The 15,465-nt window shown below is 36.8% G+C and overlaps 2 protein-coding genes across 6 annotated transcripts; one reads left to right on the forward strand and one right to left on the reverse strand.

The window, feature by feature from the left end:
- Window positions 1–1,506: 1,506 nt before the first annotated feature.
- Window positions 1,507–8,037, reverse strand: LOC132204542 (transmembrane protein 26). Its single transcript, XM_059633103.1, has 10 exons — window positions 7,844–8,037; window positions 5,756–5,909; window positions 5,503–5,688; window positions 5,111–5,373; window positions 4,347–4,612; window positions 3,933–4,033; window positions 2,514–2,758; window positions 2,378–2,462; window positions 2,259–2,320; window positions 1,507–1,700 (listed from the first exon to the last, which is right to left on the reverse strand). Exons 1-10 carry the CDS (start codon window positions 8,035–8,037, stop codon window positions 1,637–1,639), a joined length of 1,620 nt encoding a protein of 539 aa, XP_059489086.1. The 3' UTR covers window positions 1,507–1,636.
- On the forward strand, window positions 4,021–14,208 carry LOC132204541 (peroxisome proliferator-activated receptor gamma coactivator-related protein 1-like). 5 transcript variants are annotated; one of them, XM_059633099.1, is made up of 13 exons: window positions 4,021–4,135; window positions 10,115–10,205; window positions 10,261–10,352; window positions 10,520–10,926; window positions 10,989–11,170; window positions 11,263–11,382; window positions 11,548–11,829; window positions 11,881–12,128; window positions 12,289–12,462; window positions 12,514–12,627; window positions 12,785–12,994; window positions 13,045–13,199; window positions 13,422–14,208. In XM_059633099.1, exons 1-13 carry the CDS (start codon window positions 4,089–4,091, stop codon window positions 13,529–13,531), a joined length of 2,232 nt encoding a protein of 743 aa, XP_059489082.1. In that variant the 5' UTR covers window positions 4,021–4,088; the 3' UTR covers window positions 13,532–14,208. The 5 variants fall into 5 exon arrangements, with proteins under 5 accessions (XP_059489082.1, XP_059489080.1, XP_059489081.1 ...); XM_059633097.1 differs by having other exon boundaries at window positions 4,025–4,135; window positions 10,980–11,170; XM_059633098.1 differs by having other exon boundaries at window positions 4,077–4,135; window positions 10,980–11,170; window positions 13,054–13,199.
- The last annotated feature ends 1,257 nt before the right edge of the window (window positions 14,209–15,465 follow it).

Below are 15,465 nucleotides of genomic sequence, written 5' to 3' on the forward strand. Positions count from 1 at the left end.
TGAGATAATTATTAAATTTTAAATATTAACATGGTAAGTTTTATTTGTGCGGAAGCAAATTTTTCCATCTTGAACCAATTTTTTTATTATTTAATTATTAAACCAATTTAACATTATAATATTTACAAATTTTTGCAACATCTGGTAAATCTGTCTTTCCAGCAGCTCTCTAAATCAGCTAATTCAGCACTTAATCTATAAATGCCAAAGATAAATATTACAAACTATCGTAATTTTAAGGTTTATCTAAAAAGCATTTAATCTCATTTCCTCTCTATTTCTAACACGAGAATTAATTATATCCGCGCATAAATGTTTTTCTAATACAAACTGGAGCGGCCTGCACGTCTTACTCAAAAGTGTAAACATTTCGTTTAGAAATCTCCGCAGTTAAATCTCGAAAGATAAAAAGCCTCTCGTTTCTCGGACAGGAAGCTGCGGAAACGCACCTTTTAGCGACGCTTTTAGGCTAAATAAGCAAATCGACGCGCTCAGATGAATGTCTGGCCGCGGCTAAATTTAGCGCGCGCGAAAAGCAGAAGAGCGTGGCCGCACACAAACAACACTATTTGTGCATCAGAATGAAATCACCAAAACATTCCTCCCAAGAGTGTCACTGCGCGCGTGAAATTTCAGCTCGCGTGGGTTTGGAATCTCTTTAAGATGGAAATGCGACAATTTAATCAGGCGTTCTAAAATTAAAAGCGTGAAGCATATGCTCGACTCGCAAATAATATCGCACGCGTCAGAATTAAAAACAGCACCAGGAAAAATATCTTAAGGATGACATGTTTTATTTTAATAGAATTTGAAATAAATTCAAATAGAATCGCTAAAATCATCAAATTAGCAATAATAAAGTAAAATTTTTAAACTAAATTAATAAAAAATTATTTTGGAAAACTGCCCTAATAAATTTTTAAAATTTTCTGCTGGTTTTAATTATCAAAATATTATGTGGATATTTAAAAAAAATTGATACAATATTAAAAATTTAAACTTTAAACTCTAACTTATAAATGAATTTTTAAAATAATAAAATGATGAAAATTATGTTTTTAAAAATGAGAATAATCTTTAAAATTTATATAATTTATAAATTTGAAAGAATCAATTTAGTTTTTCAATTAACAGTCTGGTCGTTTCGCAAATTACGTTACGGTGCGTCGTTTCATTCACAAATGTGTGGCGCGTAACAACAGCAGGAACTCATCGTTCTCGTAAAGACGTCGGCCAGGCGAGGCCAACTCTCTACGCAAACCGCAGCTCTCTGCGAATAAACAAGCGAATCCATTCAGCGTTGGAATTAAAACCTGTGCGTTGAAACGGAGCCGCAAACGAGAGCCAAACAGACCATCCGAATTCCTAAATAAATCCGCTCTCACTTCTCTCTGCAATCTTTTTTTTTTTTACTTTACATCAGCAATTCTTCGTCTCCCAGAACTGATGAGGTCGTCGTGACCTTTTCGTTGGTTTGCTTGAAATTGGGATCGACCAAAGTTTTCGGTCTGTCGCGACCGGGGAAGCGGCTCAGGACGATTCCCTCCGGAGTGATCCCACCGTGAATCAGCAGCATGCATAATCCTAGGATGAGGCCAAACAAGAGGAACAAACTGGCGATCGCGAATCTTCGCTGTCAGATTTGCTCATCCATCGTGTTGGACGCGTTCCGACGACCGCCCGAAGATTTCTTAACCACCCTGCCAAGCATAGAAAATTGTCAACAAAATATATAAATGAGTAATAAATTTTAATTATTTACGAGAAGATGAAAAAAATCGAGTTTAATAATGTTCATTGAATTATTTTTTTCAGTTTCATTATAAATAGGTGCATTAATTTGCAAAATAAGATTATTTTATTAATTAATTAATTATAAATATAAATGAAGAATTATTAAATAATTCTCTTATAAATCGATTCCGAATTCTAAAAATTATTATTAATTTTATAATAATTAGAAGTTACTCTAATCTTGACGGGTTAAAAAAATCTTTGCCTCTCATTTAATTAAAAAATTCAATGTTTTAAAGAAATTTGCGTATTTTTTATAATAGTTTGATTCCGCATATAAAGAATTAATTTAGGAAAATAAAAAAATTTAATATTCCTTATTATTCCTTATATCAAATTTGGAATTTTTAACAATAGATTTCAGATTTCTTTGGAAAGTAAAATGTAAATAATTATTTGGGACTTTTTCAGGAACTAATTTCCAAGAGCAATTTTATCAAATTGTATATAAAATTTTAATTAACCTGTTTGATCGACCTGGAGTGGAGTGCGCTGATGAAATCCGCGTCTTTGGATTCTTTTTTGCCTACATAGCAAAAATATATTAAACATTAATTTGAAAAAAAGTAATAATTTTTTTTACAGAGACGCGTGATCGTGAACTAGAAGTGGCGGTCGAGTAGCCCGTGTCCTGTCGCAATCCCCGAGCGGGCGCAACTGTTGCTCGACTGAAATTTGCAAATTTGAATTTCTTAAAATTCCCCCGAATAATTCAAAACCTCCTCTTCGAATTTGCGGCTGCGCTGAGAATCGAGCTGATTTGGGCAGGGGTGAATTCGGCCAGGGGGTCGTCCTCCTCGGAAAACGAGTCGCCCTGTTCCTCGGGGGCGTCTTCCTCCTCGCTGCTTTGCTCCTCTTTGCCCACCCGGGCCGTTTCTTGCTCGTCCTCGCTCAGATATTCCTCCTCTTCGCCCAACTCCAATTCGTGCAAGTCGTTTGCGCTCACAGATTTCCGCCGGTTCAGCTTTTGAGTGAAATTTTTTATTAAATTTCTATTCCAAAACCAGTGAAAAAGTTTTTTAATTTACTCCAAAATTCATGAAATAATTAATTTTTGCAAATTTTCCAATTTTGTCACTCTGATCACAAAACGTGAGACTGAAATCAATTTGTTTAAAACAAAACGTCATATTACTTTGAAGCAAACTTTTTCCATAGGAATTTAAATATTTTTTACAAAAAATAATGCTCTTCTTTTTTATAGCAAACGTAGAACAAGTTTGATTTAAAAGCTTCCAAGTAAATGATTAAACTTTTTATTCAAGATACGAATTTATATGGAAAAAAGGACTAAATAAAATATAGTTTGAAAGAATTTGAAATTTCCGTACTTGGAAAACACTGATGTCGTTTATGCAACAAAAAGTCCTAATTAAGAGTTGGCATAATTTATTTTAATTTGACACACACCCCGGTGACATGTGACCTTTTTTTGATACATGATCAGAAAGAACAAGTCAAGGGGAACATTTTTTGTCGTTACTTATTTTGTCCTATCTCTAACAGGAGAAACGTTATGGCCGTTTAAAGTTGTTTTTGCATTAAAAAGGCTCGGAAAACCACGTTTTTCCCCCTTTAACCCTGCATATCTCGAAAACGAAAAAAACAAGTTCCGCCATTTTTTATTATGTTATTGCTAACTTAATTAGGCAACTTTTGGCTATTTTGAAATCAAAATATTTTACTTCCGTCGTACTTTGAAATCGACTTAAAATCCCGAGGTCAGTAAAAGTGACCTTGAACTTTGACCTATGACCTTGGTTACCACGGCTGAGTTGTAGGACGTCTAATTTCCTACAAGTTTGATGATAGAAACATTTGCGCTATCTCAAACAGGAACTGAGATATTTTCGATTTTTGAAAACTCCTTTCTTCAAAATCGCCTACTTTGAGCCCCTGTAAAATAGACAATTTTGAGAATTTTTCAAAATCCTTCGAAACTATTTGTCTGGACCATGAATCGAAATGATGGGCCAAATTTCATTCAATTTGGTTGACCCTTGTCAAGAGTGTGTCAAATTAAAATAAATAAAATGCCAGTTAAAATTTAATAAATCACTTTTTTTCTTTTTTTGGCACACAAAATTTTATCAAGATAGTGATAGTGACTTAATAAATCCATATGACACTCCGCTTACCCTTTGACCTCCGGTATCAAGGCGACTGGCTGGGTTTGAAGCAACACCCAGCAGTTCTGAGCATGACGCCAAACCGTAGTTGGCGTTGCGTTGCTTCTGGCCTGTGCGCGTGTTTTGCAAGAAAAATTTATTATTTTTGTGTAATTTTACTGAATTATGTGGATTAGAAATGGCAGTAGAATGTGTACAGGAACAGCACCAAGGTAAGAACCAAAATCTCTCTTTTTAATATTTAAATAATATTTTGTTCGATATTTGAAAAAAAAATAGCTGAAAATTTTTGATAAAAACTAATTTTATCATTTCTATGATCTGATTTTTTTTACTGTGTTTATTTTGACTTTGAAAATAATTATCTCAAAAGTCAGACCATTCTGCTGGAGGTCACCAGAAATATTGCACATTGAATCTGACCTTTCTTTTTGGACTTCGGAGCGGCCGTCTCGAAATCCAGCCCGTATTTGGCGGCGTTGGCCAGGACGAACGAAATGTCCGGCGAAGGGTCTCGTTTGTTGTTCTTCTTGCCTTTCGCCAGCTTTTGCTGCTTCTTCAGTTTGTTCCTCTTCTCGGCGAACACCACGTACAGTCTGTACAACTGCAGGGCGATGACCAGGGTGTTTTTGCACGTGAAGAAAATGTTCATGTAGCTGATGATGCGGTAGTAGCCGATCAGGAGGCCTCTGAATCGTAATTAATTTATAATTATTGTAAGCAATGATTTTATTTTCAAGAGAATTTTCAAGAAAAGTTTGTTTAATGATATGTATTAAAAATTAAAAAAAGGGCTGATTCTCAATGAGTTTTTGTAATAATTGGTAATTATATGCAAAGAAAATTTTTGAGAAAATTTTTTACTCTCCATTTTCAGAGCAATTTAATCACATTTTATGTAGGAACTATTTTGGATTTTTCCAGAAATCTCAGTAAATTTTGATTATAAACCATGATTTCATATCAAATTATTGCAAATTTGTAAATATTTTATTTTTCTATTGAATTTTCCATCATAAATTTCAGCCTAGATTTTGTTTATTAATCTGATTACTTTTGAAATAGAATATCTTTTTGACGAATCAAAAGTTTCACTTTCACATTGAGAGAAGGAAATCATTAGTGCAATTATAATAATAGTAATAATGAGCCTATTTGAATTTGATTTCTTTTAAAATAAATTTCACCTGAAAATGACGAATGGCGCGTCTTGCAGGAGGATGTTGATCACGATTGCCCAGACATCGACCGAACAACAATAGGCGGCCGCCCCTTTACGTCCTCTTTTCTTTTTGCCTTTTCGTCTATTGGAAGTTTGCGCCGGGGCCGAAATTCTGGAGCGTCTCGAAGATTTGGTTGCCGTGAGCACCACGGTGAACTGCAGGAGACTCCACGACCAAATAGCCAAAGTCAGTGCTGGTAGCACAGGATGTTTCCCAATCGTTTCATCCTTTTGGAAAATATTTTACGTTAGTCAGGATTTTTTGAATGATACGTGAATTTTAAATATTTTTTTGGAGCTAGATTGTCATGAAAATTGGAAAAACTCAAAATTTTTACTAATTTTTCAATTTAAAACCTGGAATGTGTCGAAAAACTCGATTATGTCGGCGGCCGTTCCGATGTACACGAGTAGCAGTTGGGAAAGTTGGTCCCTCGTCAGGTCTCCCTTGGGCAACATCCACCGGCCCAGAATCAAAATCAGCATCAGGAACTGCTCGATTAAGGTCAGCCACGTGTCCGGAGAAATGTTCAAGGCGGAAATCTGCACGTGCGGCTGTCGATTCAGAAATTATTTATTAAAAAAAAAATTCTTTTCTAATTAATTTCACCCCTAAAAGTTGGTCCAGTTTTTGCAGTCCCTCGGGAGTTGTCGCATTCAGGTCGCCACCCTTATTAAAGTACCTCTTGTCCAACTTGTCCAGTTCCAGGAGCCAAATGGCAGGCACCACACTGGCCAAGTACAGAAAAACACTCGGGCAAAACCTGTGAAAAAATTAAAAAAAAAAAAAAAAAAATCTCTTAATCATATATGAACAAGTTTTTTCTCAAATAAAACCTTTCTTTTTACTTCTTTTTGATCATTTTGATTTTTAATTTTCCCGAAATTTCCTAAAGGCCATGTAAAAAATGCCTTTTAAATTAAAAAATACAACAATAATTTTCCACCAAAGAACAAATGAAACAAAATTTGCTTCCAATATTGTTAAAAGTTTTTCAAATTTTAAATTAAATTTCATCGTAAAACTATCCGATAATTGAAAATAATTCAGTTTGAAAAATAGAATTACTAAATTAATAACTTAAAAATAATTAATTTTTTATTATAACTTTATAATTACACAATTTTTTTTACAAGAAAATTTTCATAACAAGCTTCATTGGTCAATTACTTAAAATAAATTCAGTTTTTGATGTTAATTAAATATGTCCTATTAAATGACCTCTAAAAATGATACTTAATTACTGACAAAAAAATTGTCATCTAAATTCACTTGGGCCAATTTTTATTTGACGAAACTCGTTAAGCATTGAAATTGCTATTCGTAATCGCAAATGATCGTTTTTTTAGCATTCTCGTCCAATCTTTGGTTTGACAAAGCATCATGAGTTCTCTTTTGTCCGAGAAATGGCTGCTTTTAGTGACTGTCATCACGACATGACGAATTGCATATTCATCGATTCCGGCTTTGAAAAATTCCTCTCTCTATTTCAGTGAAATTTCTTTACTTTACACACGATGGGGAAATTCCCGAGCTCGACCTTAAGATCTCGACAAAACGGCGAGCCAAAAGTACTCTAATTTATTGCACAAGCCGTGTATATTTTTTCCGCAGCACGCGCGCTCGAGCGCCTGCGAAAGGTCGTGGTTATGCAATCCGCGCGACGCGGCGGGGATAAGAGTTGCCTAGGCCTTCTGTTTTGTGCAATTTTATATGTTGGATTTATTTTGTGCATCTCTTTATATTTCTCTCAAGTGCGAGCCAAACCTCGCGAAACAAGAGACCTTTTCTGTTGCCCGTCGACCAAGGTTGCTGTTTATTTGTGGACAGTGAGTGAGCAGGCCTGGCTGCTCTGCGTTATGATGGATAGCAATTGTCAACAGCGAGTACAACAAAAAGAACAACGCTCTCTTTGAAATGCGCGACGACGAGTGCCAAAGTTTTTAAAATTGGCTGCTTCCAAGGTGGCTCGTCGGAGTATCGAATTTAATACGTGAATCTACTTAAAAATTTATTTCCTTTAAACATATGATGAAAAAATTATATAACAAAATAAGGGAAGAGATTAAGATATAAAAAAAATTATAAAATTTACATACAGAATTCTTTCCCCTCCTCCATTTATTTAATTTCATATTCAAATTGTTATGGTAGCATTCACAGAATATTAAAAAAATTAATTGAAAGACAAAATTTAGAACCTGTTGTTGTGTCGATACGTTTTTTGAATGCAAGATTGATTTTAAATATTTCGAAAGAAAGAAATTTCAAATGAATGAAAATTCTCCTTCCTATGGTTTTAAATACTAACAATTAAAATGTTTTTTTTTCTTCAGAAAATTGATATCTATAAAATTCAAACCAGTTTCCTTGGGTGGAGTTTTATTGAAGTTTTTAAAAATTGAAAACTTTGTCATTTAAATTCGTTACAAAACTTCTGAATCATACGATTTTCTTGCTCATAGTTGACGGAATGATTAAAATTTTTTAAATATAAAGCCATAATTAAAATATAAACGTAAGTGTGAAAATTATCTAGAATTAATTTCCTATTTTATCAGAAAATAAAATAAAGTATATCAAAAATTCAAATCTCTAAACAAAAACAAGGTAGAAGCAGAACAAGAGCGTTATTTTTTTCCATTTTATTTTGCACTTAATCCTATTATAATTTTTCTTCAATTAAAAATAAATTACCATTTCCACTCTTGGCTCCTTTTGATGGTCAGTGTGAAAATTCCCTCGAAGAAAAGCAGCAGAATGGGTGCAGACAAGTACCAAAAGTGGAGGTCCTTCTTGAGAATGGTGACCTGCCAAATGGCGAGCAGACCGTGACTTCCGAACACCACCCTGGTGACGATGGCCTTGATGCTGGCCACAACCTTCGCCATCGCGAGCCCCCGACAAACTGCGAGACCAACGAAATTCGACTGAATGGGTTAAAAGCGACGAGAGGGAGGTGACCCTGTTTTCATTGCAAATATACGAGACGATCAAGAGAAAAGGAAAAGATGAATTGACGACAGGGGAGTCTGCTTTGTTGACCTGTCCGTCAGGAAAAATGGCTCTTTTCCATTAGAATATATAGAAATGTGTGCACGTCGTGACGAAACTTTAAGGTTTTTTTATGAAATGAAGGAAAACGTGGCTAAAATCATGCAATCAATTCCATTGATCGTGTATTTTAATTAAAACGGGCAAATATTTCTTTCAGCGCCATGGAAAATTTTCAAAATTAACGAAGCACTTATATCTTTTCATTTTTCATTGAACCTAATTTTTTGGCCGGCGCTATCGCATTTTCATTGTAAGTGTTTTTTAAGAAGCGTCTGACATTTTTTCTAACCTAATCTGCAGCGGCTTGGGTTAAATAATTGTTATCATTGAGCTTGAATTTTTATAAAATTTTCGAAGAGGTTCCAAAATATTTTTCAGAAATTATATTTATGTAGAATGAAGTAAATTTTTGTAAAATTTATATTTAATCAACATTCCCAACAACCTCCAATTGATCTGAGGGACAAGCATGTATTTTTTATTTTTTATTTAATTATTAGAAAGCAAAATTGTTTGATTTAAACATCGAAATTCAAGAAACCCTTTAAACTCTGTTTTAATTGAGTATTAAAAGTAATAACATGAAAATTTGTCAATTTCATATTTCGAAAGATTATTTTGAATAATAATTCATTTTTAATAACGCTTTTGCGTACAACTGTGGTGCAAAGTGCACCCTTATCAACACGAAATTCTGCGGCCCCGAAGAAAAACCCTTCGCTCGCAGTCCCAGCATAAGAAATCACTCAAGTACCCCCGAGAAAAATCCGTCTGGAGTGGGAATCGAACGCAGAATCTCCGGGATGGAGGGCAAAAGCATTTCCTCAGAAGCTTTTCGCGCCAAAAATTGCTCGTGGCGTGGCAGTTGCGGCGCCTCCGATGGGTGGCAGCACCTGTCGGACGAACAGGTCGAGGCATGCATGAATTCGCACGTAAATTTTAACCTAGGTATAAAAATCTCGTGGAAAGATCCATATGTGCTGGTGGGCCCTGAGCCGATTTCGTGCGCGATTGGGCCTGTGATGGTGGCCGCAGCTGGCCTGTGACCTTGCCCAAGGTGAGCCCCGTCCCGCTCGGTGTCCGGCGGCCGGCCTCGGCGGCTGTCAGCGGCCAGTGCGGCGGCCGCACGGGCCACTCCGTGCAGCGCCGCTTGGCCCGGGCCCAAAAGAAGTGCAAGCAGCCGCTATTTTTGGCCGCTCTTGCACGTGATAACGGCCCAAATCGGCCTCCTGTCCCTCAGCGTGGCCGCCGGTGGCCGCCTCGACTCGAATCCCTTTGCATTTTTCAAAAAATCCAGACTTTGTTTTACAATTTTCTCATTCGGGCCGAACGGAATTCGGCTGAATTTCGGTCATTCTGGCCGCTGTGGCCGGTCCGGGGCGAATTCGGCCGCTTTTGAGCCGCTCGACCCTTGGGGCGAGTTATTGACCGGGCCAACGCGGTTGAAATTCGACCTCGCCAAGGACACCGATCGAGTTTGTGCAGCGCCGATCGTGTCACGATTTAATTTCATGCGAATTTGGTTAGCAAATTTGTGCTTTTTTGCAGACTTCGGTCCTTATCTGAGTCATCTGAAGGCCGACTTGCGTTCGGATGGAAGGGTGATTGACTCTGTAATGAGATCGGACGTGTCAAATCGCCCTTGGCCGACGAGAAAACTGCCATGCCTCTTTTCAAACGGGGCTAATAATTGGGTTAAGCGCTTCGCAAATATTAATTTAACAGATCCACGGTTGCTAAATAATTGTTCATGTTCTTGAAAGAAAAATAAATTGAATGTTAATTAAAAAAAAATATTGAATTAAAATAATTAATTGGGTCAATTATTGCCTATTTTTTTCTTATTAAATGAAAAAATTAATTTCTAAAATTTATAAATTATCCTCAAAACTAATTAAATCAAATTTACAGGATTGTCGATTTCTCCGAGATGGACTCGATTTTCCAAGAGGACGCTTTGTGCCATAACAATTCCCTTCCGTCGCCTCTGTATCACGAAGAGGCAAGTTTTTAATAAATATCTAAGTTTTCAAATATAACTTTCAAAACTTTTTCAGAATTTAATGGACGACTCTCAGGGATCTCTGTTGGAAATTATGAAGTCCGAGTTTCCGTACACAGGCCCTAGCTTCTGGGATGCTGAACCAGAGTAATTTAATTAATATTTATTTTTTTCATTCAACGAAATTCAGAATTAAAATTAATAGAAACTTCTTCAAAATTTGATATCATATTCACAAATTTCAGTTCGTAAAGATTTGGAACAAATTTGCAGTAAACCAATTGATTATTAATTTACATTTTTGTTAATTTTAGATTAAGCTCGGACAATGTGCATTTCACGCCGACGGAAGACTTCCAGAAAATCCTGAGTGACTGGCAGGAGCATTTGGGTGCCATGCAGGCCTCGGACAGCGAGGACCTGGACGTTTGTCCCGGACAACCGTTTCCTGACTCCATTTTCGACAGCGACGTCAGTTTGTCTGCGACGCCCTCGACTTCCAACTCGCGGTCGTTGTTGAAACCTCGGCAGGAGCGTCTCGCCTCGGCGTCCACTTCGATTTACGGAATGAAAGCGGAAAGTCAGGACGCGCGTCTGCCCATCATGGCTGCCGACGACAGCGAGGAGGAGAACGAGGTGCTCAAGCCGATGAAGGAGTGCAAAATGGAGCTGGACGACGAAGACTGTATTGACGTTGAGACTATAGCCGAGCAGATGCCAAGTAGGATTTTTAACTAATTTGAAATTATTCAATGAATTTTGTTCCAATTTCAGTATTGGAAGCTGGCGACCTCAAAAGTTTGCTGGAGCAATTCGAAGCTTCCGAAGGCGTGAACGGCCATGCTGACCTCCCACCTGTGGTGCCTCCGCAAACTTTGCCTACTTTTCCTTCCAACTCTCTGCTCGTCTTGTCCAACCAGAAGATCAGAGAGGCTCTACCCCAGGAAGTGGTGGATAAAATCAAGGTATTTTTTCTGAATTAATCAGTTTTTGTTTAAATGAATGATTTTGTAATAATTTAATGAAGATATAACAATTTTATTAATTTATTTTGCAGGCAACTTCCCGAAAGAAAGTCATTCCTGTGATTCCTGCCATTCCATCCAAACGCCTGGTGACAGGAACTCGCATGCAGGACGCAGCTGCCACCCTGAACAGAAATAAACTACTTAAAATTGTAAATTTTATTGAATTCTCAATCTTTATCAAATTTGTAAATTTCATCAAATATGACAATTTTATCAAAATTCGTAAATTCTTTCACATGCGTAAATTTCATCAAATATGTCAAATTTATGAAATTTGTAAACTTTTTTGAATTGATTTTTAAATTTTTGTTCAGATTGCCGCTGGAGACACGGTGCAGCTTGACCATGACTACTGCTCTAGCATCGGCGAGAGTCCCCAAGTCAGCTTTTACAACTGCAACTCAAATGATTACAAAAGGGAGAGTAATCTGGTGCCAAGCAGGAGCCCTGCCGAGACTGCCGAAGAGAGCAAAGAACTGAAGCCAGGATCGAACTGGGAGAAAAATTCCAAGAAGGACAGCGGTCTTGAGTCTGGGGAGGTCAGCGACGCCAGCGAAGAAGCGGCACCGACTGCGAAATTAATCATCGACGCTCCTGTAAGCTTAGAAAAGGATTATTTTTAAAGCCATTATAATTTGTTTCATTAGCCTGTGAAAAAGAAGCTAAACCTGCAAGAATATCGGACACGAAGGGAGGAGCTGGACCGATTGAAGGCCAGCAAGAGTTCTAGTAGTGCGGCATCGTCTTGTCTGTCCAGTCCTGCCCGACCGGCATCGCCAACTGTGGCCATGGGGAAGCCTGAGATGCACAGTGTCGAGGTTCAGACCCAGGAGGACGAAGGCAACTCCACCCAGCAGCAGCTAAAACCTGAAACAAAAGACTCTAGATCCGAAAGGTATTGAAAAGTCAAATTGAAGGATTTGAAATTATTTAATTGTACAAATTAAATTTTTGCTTTAGTTTTAAAAACACTTAATTGGGAATTTTGAATTTTTTTAAATCGATTGCAAATAATTGAAATTTACTGATAGTTTTTCAATGAAATTTCTTTCCAGACCTAGTCGGGCGCCGCACAAAAATCGCCAATACCGCTCTCACGTCAGCGAATTCCATGGGAGGTCCTCTTCAGGTTCCTCCAGTAGTCCAAGCGCCCGCCGAAAAAGTGGGCAGAGATCGAGAAGAAAACAACGAAGGTCCTCCTCTTCCTCCTCGTCCTCTAGTTCTTCCAGGTAACTTTTCGTCTTCAGTCTAAATTGTCAATAAAAAAAATGAACAATCAGCTCTAGATCTCGCTCAATCGGAGCCTCGTCAACTAAAAGGAGACGCCATGACTCCTCCCCTTACAGACGGAGATCAATACCGAGGAGCAAATATTCCAGCAGAAGTTGCAACAGGTCCTTATTTCTGATGATTATCAAACTCTTATAAAGGAACTAAAATGAAAAATGAGACATTCTGTTCAATCAACATAACTGTGAATGTTTCATTTTTCTTATTAATTTTTAAATTAACAAATAGTGTTAAATTCTGATGTTGGTTTTAATTTTAAAGGTCCAACTCGCCGTCGAGCACTTCCAGTAGCGGAAGCAGTGCCAGTTCAGACTGGTACTCCAATGGCAAAGACAGGCAGCGGCAGGTTGAGGAAAGGAGGGTCATTTACGTGGGCAGGTTGCCGGACGGAACGACCAAAGCCGAGTTGAGGAGGCGCTTCGAGTGCTTCGGGCCAATCATCGACATCTCAATCCACTTCCGCGAGCATGGGTAAAGAATTCTGCAAAATTAAGATTTAATCGGTCAAGCCTAATGAGCAGAGTTTCCAGGGACAATTACGGATTTGTGACATTTGCCTTCAAAGTTGACGCTTACGAAGCCGTGGAGCACGGCAACGAGGACCCCACTTTGCCCAAGTACGATTTGTGCTTCGGCGGCAGGAGAACGTTCTGCAAAGTTAGATACTCGGACTTGGGTACGAATTTGTTTATTTTGAAGAAATACTTCTTAGTTGGCAGAATTTTTAAAAATTTCTAATTTAACAAAAAAGATTTATTTAGTCTGACCAAATTTGAGCCAGTTTGGAGAAAAATAAATTAATTTAATATTTTTCTTTCTGATTTCTGAGAGTACTAAATTTAGATTTATCTTTGATTGTCATTTGCTTTTTTTTAATTCAATTTTGTCTTCATTTTAGATGCGCAGAATCTGCGCAACAAGAATGGGAACCTGCACCACGAGGACTCGTTCGACAACCTCCTGCGAGAAACCCAAGCCAAGCTGCAGAAACGGGGCAAACTGCTCTGACCTTGGTGGCGGCCAGCGAGGCGGAGCCCGGGGTGAGTGAGACCCTTTTCGGGCTTGGGAGGATCCTCTCGATAGTCGACAAATAGAGTCAGTCATTTTTGAACAAGTTTTTTAAAAATGAGCGCAGTCGAAAAGAAATTAAATGAAAAGAAGAAGGGACGCGCCGGTCGTGGCTGCTGAATTTTTCACTAATTTTGTTTTACTTTCATTAATTTCTTTTAACAATTTGGAAACCTGATTTTGCCCGTTGAGCCAGGCCGCGCGTCCGTCGCTTTAGTGCTTCAAGTGCCGGTTACCAGTGTGAGATGAAAACGAAATAATCTTATGTAATTCATAGAGAAGGTTCGTGCCATAGAATGTGATTGATTACTTCTTAAATAGCTGATCGAAGAAAAGACGAAGAATATTATACGCTGAATATGATATTTATTATTCACTGATATATACAAACTGGCAGACTAGCCTTTTTCCTACACTAGCTGTACACACACGACACACACTTACACGTGAAAACACTTTAATCGGATGTTGTTTGGGGGTGGATATTTTCAAAGGGCGGCTGAAAAAGTGTTGGATGTTGTTGATTTTGGCGGCGGGGCGCAGTTGACCTGACCTGCCTTGCCGGACTTGTTAAAAACTGAACCACGAATAAACGTCTAAAATGTCGCAATTCTCAACGATTGGGTTTTAATTGATTTAATTTTTCCAAATTACAAGATGGGCTTGTTGTTTACGAATGATTCGGGTGGGCAGTTACGCAGGTGCTAATGCTCAGCGTGCCGATAATAAACCCCGAGGTTTGCGGCGTGACGTGTTAATTATCGACCTGCTTCAAATCTCATCATTCCACCGTGTTGATCTTGTTTGGCAATCAAGGTGATGATCAATCGCTAATTGAGATATTTTCGTCGAGAGACTAGAAGGGAAGAGAAAGATGCACTAAAGATAGAGGTTAAAAATTTTCTAGTCACAATAAAAGTAAGACAATAATCAATTTAAAAAAAAATACCGGATATTCCAGTTTTGAACAAATATAGATTTTGTTAAAACTAATAATTCCCTTTCTCCAAAATATTGAACAGGAAATAATGAACTTTTAAATTTATTTACCAAATAATTTGTATCAACACAGCTAGAGATTTTTCAATACTCGTTATTCAAAGCACTAAAATGATTTTTTTTTTAATTATTCATGTAAACTTATTTTTTAAATGAAAATTAATCAATTAAACCAATTAATTGCTAGATTTGATAGGCAAATTAAAGGGTCTGAAATCATTCAAATAAAAAATCTTTGAAATTGCAATTTCTTTTGTTATCAATCAAAACTCTTTATGGAATTATTGGATCTTTCATTTGAAAAATCCGGCCGTAATTTTTTCGTGTCTAAAATTAATTTTCCAAAATGTACTTGAATCGCGACGCAAAAGATCAATTATAATCTCAAAATAATGAAATTTTTAGTTCGTCAAAAACATTTCCATTAAAATTCATTATTTGCAAATTCTTTTCCCTGAACTATTATTTACTTTTAAGTTCTCTTTCTTTTCTTAATTCCATACTTTTAATTTTAAATCAAATTAAATTAAATAGCAAACTCTGTTTATTTTTTTTTTTATCTAGATTCATATTCAAATCTTTACAAAAAAAAAATTATACAATTTTAGCATAGGAAAGCTCAACTTCCATTGTTGCAAAGACTTTATTTGACTTGGCAAAATTAATGAGTTGTTGATTATTAAAATATTTATTGAAAACAAAAAGTATAATATGAAAAGAAACAACAAAACAAAAATAAAACTTAAAAATTTTATTCCAGGAACTTCCATAAATTTATTTGAAATTTAAATTCAAAATCATCTCTATCTCTACTTATAAAATAATTCTCTTTAGGTTGATTTTTAATTTACATTTTTTTCTAATATTGTTTTTAA

This window comes from Neocloeon triangulifer, unplaced genomic scaffold, assembly GCF_031216515.1.
Source record: "Neocloeon triangulifer isolate White Clay Creek 2 clone unplaced genomic scaffold, ASM3121651v1 ptg000022l, whole genome shotgun sequence".
Classification (NCBI taxonomy): Eukaryota; Metazoa; Arthropoda; class Insecta; order Ephemeroptera; family Baetidae; genus Neocloeon; species Neocloeon triangulifer.